This window comes from Corvus kubaryi, unplaced genomic scaffold (assembly GCF_017639235.1).
Source record: "Corvus kubaryi isolate FWS band 111438036 unplaced genomic scaffold, C.kubaryi_AGA036_p1.0 37396, whole genome shotgun sequence".
NCBI lineage: Eukaryota > Metazoa > Chordata > Aves > Passeriformes > Corvidae > Corvus > Corvus kubaryi.
In genome coordinates this window covers 26,052,550-26,059,585 of record NW_024581135.1, presented here as the reverse complement: position 1 = coordinate 26,059,585, position 7,036 = coordinate 26,052,550, and the positions used below count along the sequence as shown (strand labels likewise).

At 40.2% G+C, this 7,036-nt stretch overlaps 1 protein-coding gene across 1 annotated transcript; it reads right to left on the bottom strand.

Annotated features, from left to right (window-relative positions):
• Window positions 1-2,187: 2,187 nt before the first annotated feature.
• On the bottom strand, window positions 2,188-6,759 carry FAM237A (family with sequence similarity 237 member A). Its single transcript, XM_042040674.1, has 2 exons — window positions 6,348-6,759; window positions 2,188-2,336 (listed from the first exon to the last, which is right to left on the bottom strand). Exons 1-2 carry the CDS (start codon window positions 6,754-6,756, stop codon window positions 2,188-2,190), a joined length of 558 nt encoding a protein of 185 aa, XP_041896608.1. The 5' UTR covers window positions 6,757-6,759.
• Window positions 6,760-7,036: the final 277 nt, after the last annotated feature.

Sequence of the window (7,036 nt, the reverse complement as noted above, 5' to 3'; positions counted from 1 at the left end):
GACATGTTCATCCCATCCTTCTTCTGACATGCTCTGACTGAGAAACAGTAAGCCAGGAATGGTATCTGCAAAAACAGTCTTAGCTCACTCAAAGATCTGCCATGAAGTTTATAAGAAAGAGTGGTAGGATGCAATATCCTGTCTTTAAACACAGTGACATTTTTAAATGTTCCTGTGTAGCAGATCTACTTTAATCTCCTACTCAGAGCCCTTGTTTGGTTTTTTTTTTAATATAGCCATTCTTTCATCACTTCACTCTGTCACTTGCAGGGTTACATGCAGTTATTTGCATCCCCTTTTTTATTTCAGCACAGTTAATAACACAGATTGTCTCTTTACATCAGCAATTTCCAAGTGTTCTCCATAGTGTGATCTGTCCTAGAGTTTCATCTGCTTTGTCAGTCTTGCCCATTGCCTCAAAAGCTGAATTTTGCTACAGCCTATTAATTAAGACGCTTACTGAAGCAGAGAAGTATTGCAAATTCATTTAAGCTAAATATCATCTTGGCCCATAGTGGTATTTCTGTCTGAAGGGAGGAAGAAAGCTGCCATGAGCCATTTCCTAAGGGATCCTGTTGTTGCAGGTGGGACTTATCTAAAGTGGAAGCACTAACATCTGCCCAAAGGGCCCTGTGGAAAAGCATCTAAGTTAAACAGGACCCGTTCAGAGAATCTGTCTGGTTTGACAATTGCTAGAGCTTGGGAGCCTATGGGAACAGGTAACACCTGCTTTACTCCAATACCAATCCTCCTGGGCTGAGGCAGCCAGCCCTTAACACTCTTTGTTAGGTGCTGGTCTTGGTAGTTGTAGGGACTGTGAGTGAAGACTCTCTCTCTTATATGGATACAAAGTTGCAAAATGGGGCTTTTAGATGTATTAATATAATGAAAGTAATTATCAGCATAGGTACAGGAGTGAGCAGATCTGTTGTAACAATGCTCTTGCTGCCCTCCCACGTGGTAGCAAAGCACTCTCATAGGCTGTGGCTGCAGTTGGGGGTCTGTTGCTGAGTACACTGAACTGTGTGTTCCTGTGTTTATCCTGCTTTAGTGTTCTCTCTCTCCTCTCTTGAACATTTAAATGGCGTGTTGCATGCTTAACTTGAAGCACAAATTCAGTACTATTGAAGCTGTTAGCCCTCTTACAGTATTTTGTTTGCTTCCTTAAGTCTGGATTTCCCCCAATGGGACTGTGTTTAAGCCTTGTTTTGTTCAGGCCACTAACCATTTCAAGATTTCTTTACACATTTTGTTACTTGAACCTATTTCTGCAAGCTGATGAACAATCAGGAAGCCAGTTTTTCTGTGGGTATTTGCAAAAAAGAAAAAAACCCAAACCACCAAATATTGCTACATGCTCAAGGAAAGAAACTTTGAATGAACAGTTAAGTGTAATTGCCCTGGAAAGATGACATTTGTAGTTACATCCAGCCAGTCTGGCAATGGAAATAATTTACACCATAAAAGCATTAAATGTTACCTGCCATAAGTTATTTTGCATTAGTTTAATGTCCAATTGCCTATTAGGGTTATCAATAAGAGTCAGAAGAAACTGATTTTTCTACAAAGAACTTGTAAACTAAAAAAGAAGCAAATGCAAGTTATATATGAGAATTCTTGTGATTAAACATTTTAAGTATGAAAGCAGAGGAGCTGGTAAAATCTGTTAACCCTTTTACTGGAAAACTGAAAACATTTTTGGGAGGTATTTTTCATGTAGAAATATGTACTATTTTTCTTTAGTGGGATGATGTCTTTGAGCAGGGGCTGCTTTGTACAAGTGTACAGCTATGCATACAATCAAACATCACCATCTTGACTCTAATCCTGTCTTGGAGCCAGTGGAGGTTTTTTGACAACTTCCTTCTCTGCTTGTCTGTGTTTTATTGAAGGATCAGTTATTTCCTGTTTCGGCACCCAAAAGACAATAGTTTGAACAGATCACATGTATTACAGAAGCCTGATATACACACAGATTAAAGTAGGCAACTGCTTGTAAATCATGCAGTTTAGTACGGAGGCTAAATTCATAGGTAATTAAGAAAACCCATAAGTCCAAGTTAATCAGACATGTAATGCTCAAAGTTAGAGGCCTTCTTCCACCACATAAATTGACATCAATGGGGATTAAAATGCAAAAAAATAAAGAGAAGTAGTTAAAAATTCTCTACAAATCAAAATCTTAGACTAAATGTGTAATTTCCTCTTTTTTCCTAGCTCTCCAATGATTCTTCCAAGTAATATAGATCTACTTTTGTGTATGTGGATACTTATTAAATCTTCAAATGAGTCTTTCTTCTTCAGAACTGGTGACCTCTGAATATGAGAAAATGTCCCTGAAAAGTGACATAAAAATGCATATAAGTAAATAATTTCCAAACAGCAAAGAGCAGCTGAATACTCAGTTTCCCACATCCATGTTTCCTCTGCCTTTAGCTGCTGCTGGTCCTCATTTTATCAGCATTACCCCCAAGCCTCTTGCTCTGGTGATAGCTATATCCCTCCATTTGCAAGTTGCCTTTCAGTGTCAAGTCACTTTGATCTTTTCCCTCAGTAGGGACCTTTTCCTTTGGTCTATCTATAACACTCTTCTACTTGTAATTAGCAGAATCAAAGTGCTTAAGACTACTAGGAATCCTACTGACTGGCTTGTTCTCAACCTCTCTGCACAGTGGGTGAGATCTCTCACACTGTCTAGTAGAACATTTGTTATTTCCTTGAGGAACTATGGGGCATTTTCTTTGCAATGATCTCTAAAACGCAGCAGATTGTTTTTCTTTCTTTTAGACATACTTGTCTTCTGAAAAAGTAACTGGTTAGCACAATATTTGCTTATTTATCAGACCTCAAATGTACAATAGCCTTTACCCCACTACCCTCCCTAGCACCCTGCAGAGTTGGAAGTTATATCTGTCTTGGGCCAGGTGCAAGGGCTGGTCTGAGCCTAATCACCTGCACCTGTGAGGGAGGTGTGCACAGCTGAGGCCACTGAGTGGGAAGGGGCCGGGGGACTGCTGGGTGAGGAGAAAAGAGGCGGAGGCTGTATAGTTTTCAGATGTTTCTAGAGAGGATATGCTATGTGGCTTCTTGAGGAGGATCTTCTTATATAGCTGCTCTTCAGGAAGATTGCTGTGAGTACAAAAGCTATGTTTTCCTTGTGGTTTTGAAATCTTATTTTGATTAAGAGTTGTTGTAACTATAATGTAACTTCAGTGTTGTAATGGATTCAAAATGCATTTATGAAACCTGCTTTTTCATAGTGTTTGGATTTTGTTAGACAAAAGGGGTGAATTACTAAAGATAGCTTGGCTAGGTAACTGAAAAACTCTCCCTACTTGTCTCAACTTAAAGCTGATTAACACTTCTTTGCAAAATATCTAGGGAAGCTGAAATGCTGCTGGGTTAAGTAGGATTTTAGGTGGATTGAGGCAGTTTGTCAGGTTACTCATATCCAACTGTTCTGATTTTGTAGTATTTTTTACAGCTTGTGTAGAGTTTAAGAGTGTCCTCAAACTGTGAGTACAGTCAAAAGCCTGGAGGGATTAGACTGGTCCAGAAAACAGTGTTTGAATCTGTAAGTCGGGAACTGGGCTACTTGTCCCACTTCTTGGTGCACACTTGAAGAGAATTGTTTCCCAGGAAGACCAAGTATGGGTAACTGTGGAAGTGCTTCTAAAATGTGCTAAAGTAGTTTTGTTTGGTACTACTGAAAAGTGCTTACCAAGGGCTTTGCTGGTTTTTTTTGCTTGGAGGACTTTTTTTTTTTTTTCCCCTTGGAAAAAAGAGTTCCTGATAATACTCAATCTTCACAAGTAGGATTTATCCATTAGTTCTGAAATGTAATGCTAATAATAACACCTTAACATCAGTATTTCTGTGCCAAGTTCAGATTTCTGTCTTGCTTTTCCAATTTAGTGATATGTTTAAGAAACTATAGAGAATACAGGTTACAGGTTGCTCCTCATTCCTGATTTATGATCCTGTTTGTAATTTAAAAAAACCCAAAACAAACCCCAAATATATGGAAATTTTAACTATTTAAGAGGAATAAGATGAAAAACTTTGGTATGAAGCAATAAAGTTATCAGCTGTTGCAAAAGTAACAGTATAAAGCAAAAAAAATTGTTTCATTTTTGGATTTCTAGTATAAGCTTACTGAAAGCTATTTATACCTGCCCATGTAGGTGTGAAGTACACAAGATAATTTAAGTGCTGTTAGTGCTGCTCATGGGGCTGAGAAAACAGGCTTGTACCTCTCTTTATGCATAGGTGGTAATTCTGTTCCTCATCATTTGCTGTGCAATTTTGATCTGCATTTATTACCAATTGATTTTTACTTTCACTAATGAAATAAGGCAGTAGGATCACAGGTTACAAAGATTAAAACAGCTGGCTTTGTTAAGAAACTGTGAGACTTGGATGAGAAGTTAGCTCCTCCAAAAAAGAATTAGGCTGTCACTGCTATAAGCTGCCTGCTACAGACTGATGTTAATCAGTCGTACAGAGAAATCAGATTAACTGATTACAATTCACAAAACAAAGAGGGTGTGAATACTTAGTAGTACTTAAAATCTCTTTGTATAAGAGTAAAGAAAAGTCAGAATTTATCATAAAACCCTTAATTTGATTCTCCAAAATACATCAGACTGTTACTCTTTAATCTTGACTGGAACAAAAGCTCTTTGTTTAGGAAAATCACAGTGTGATATAGATATGTAGAGCCAGATGTAAACAAAAGGCTAAGTGGGAGTTTAGACAGTGATATTCGAAGCTGCAATCCTAAACAAAAATTAATCTGGTGCTTTAGCCTGGTGGGTTATCTCAGTTTTTGACTGCCTCATGTGTCTAAAGCTGCATTCTGTTTGCACCCAAAAGTGCGTCAGTCTGGTAAGGATTGAGCAACTTATTGCCTTTGTGATGACTTAAGAGCACTTGGAAACCAGAAGTGGGTTCTGTGCTGCATGCCAACAGAGTAAAGATCCAGTCAGAGCTATGTGATAGCTCAGATTCTTTGCAGAGCAGGATAGGATCCAGTTGTTGCTTTTAAAATGCAGGTAGTGGTTGTTTGACTCATAGTTTAGAAACTGACCCTGTGTGTGTGGGGTTTTGAGTCTGAGGGGATTGATTCAAACTCAACTCCTATCTCAAGGCCCAGGATACTGCCTGTAGGTAACAGGGTAAGGACCTCTCAGTCCTTCCTATCCCAAATTCTAACTTTCAATACCCCAAAATTTTTTACGGCAAGACTGGAATTGTCCAGTGGTATATTGTCCCTGGTGTGCGAGAACCCTGAGTTCAGGTCCATTTTTTAGAGATGCTCTAAGGGATACTTGCTCAGAGAGGCTCTTCACTATTCCATGAACATTCCCCCAAACATCATAATAACTTAAGACACTGCTCTAGGGGGTGGAGATAAGGGTCTCAATCCATTGAAGTGTTAAGGCAGTTCTGCCTTCTCAGTGTGGGCCGGATGCGCTACGTTGTTGGTGATGGCAACAGCACTTCTACCTCTCCATCAAATTACAGCACCTACCCCTATCTGAAAGTGGATATTCTCCAGGCAAGAATACATCTGTTGGTAGCAGGATCAGAACTGAAGCCTTGGAAGGGACTGAGATTTAGGAAAAGCTATACTGTGTCTCCTTCCTGGGAATGAGGAGGGTAAGTGACATGCATATGGAGAGGGGTCTGGTAGTTCTCTGGGGCTGGGAACCTGGAGACTAGGAATTGCAGCATTTAGTGCCACAGGTGGTGGTGTTCTTCCTGGAGCTGTAGTCGTGTATGAAAGCCTGTATGCATCTGAGTCCTAGGTCTGTTTCCATTGTGTGTTGGGTAAAGTTACCAATATGGAAATGGAAAATACCTAGTGGCTGACTGCTAGATGGCAAGTAGACATACCCTTACCCTTCTGCTGAAAGACTGCCACTCTCCCCAACAGCACCAGTGCAATGCACTCCTCTCAGAATGGAGAGTTCAGAACTAGCCTGTTCATGGCACAACTGTGGTAAAAATGCTGCTGTGGAAGAATATGTTGGTATATTCAGCACTGAGCTGCCTTCTTTGTTTGAATACTCCTGTATTACACTTTCTGCTGCTTCTCCTACCCCATCAAACAGAAACTTAAAAGCTGTTATTGGAGTTCAGGTTGTTTGGAGGTCAAAGTTTCCCTGAGATCACATTGAACATAAACATAGCTCTACACTTGACTGGGAGGAGTAGGGGGTTTTTGCACAGCACTGTCCTCTGTTTCTGTCCTATTACCACATAGCACAATAGGTCTCAATCTCTTTTCTTTCCCACTAGACTCTAATTATGGCCCATTAGACACATATTAAAAGAGTAGTGACCTTGGTTTCTCCCTGTGAACTGAGAATGTAGGGTAGCAATCTTCTGCTCGGCTTCTGCCAGCTGCCTTCTGCCTAGGCCATGGGTTCTGGAGAGCACACAGTCCACATAGATATCCCAGAAGAGCTGAGCCAGATCCCAGAACAAAGCCCCATGTTTCAAGTTCTCTGAGGATTTCAGAAAGATCATGAAGTCCCAAAAGCCACTGACAGAGTCAGAAATGCGAGGCTTCCTCATCTCTAGTAGAACAGCTGAGGAGGATTCCCAGCACTGGGGGTCTGCCCGCCCAAGAGCTAGTGGATCAATTTGACTATGGCAGAGGAAGGGTTTCACACAGAACACTGCCATGAGTAAGAGAGAGCAGGTGAGTCTCATGGTGCAGTGGATTCTTCCTCTGCTTCCAAGATCCATTGTGTCACTGAAATATAAGAAAACCAAGAGAAGCTGAAAAACATCTCACTCTTAGACCCAAGAATAAGGTCCTGGTACTTTACATGATATACAAGGCACTCAGATATTGTTTCTCTGCTCCTTAAAGATTTGTGTATGCTTTTTGCATATATATGAATACTAGAGGAGTTTCAATGCTCTATGCAGCAGAAACATGTGTAAAAATTTTTCACTCATCCTCAAATCTTATCTGAAGTCCTTAATATCAAAAGCCTTTTGCCATTTTTGCTTTACAGATCCC

What these genes read in the sequence shown, in the direction of transcription:
- FAM237A (XM_042040674.1), bottom strand. Translation starts at nt 6,756, where the DNA reads ATGGATCTTGGAAGCAGAGGAAGAATCCACTGCACCATGAGACTCACC. An exon ending in GTTCACAGGGAGAAACCAAG is followed by an intron (nt 2,337 to 6,347) that starts GTCACTACTCTT and finishes GTCACTTTTCAG; the next exon opens with GGACATTTTCTCATATTCAG.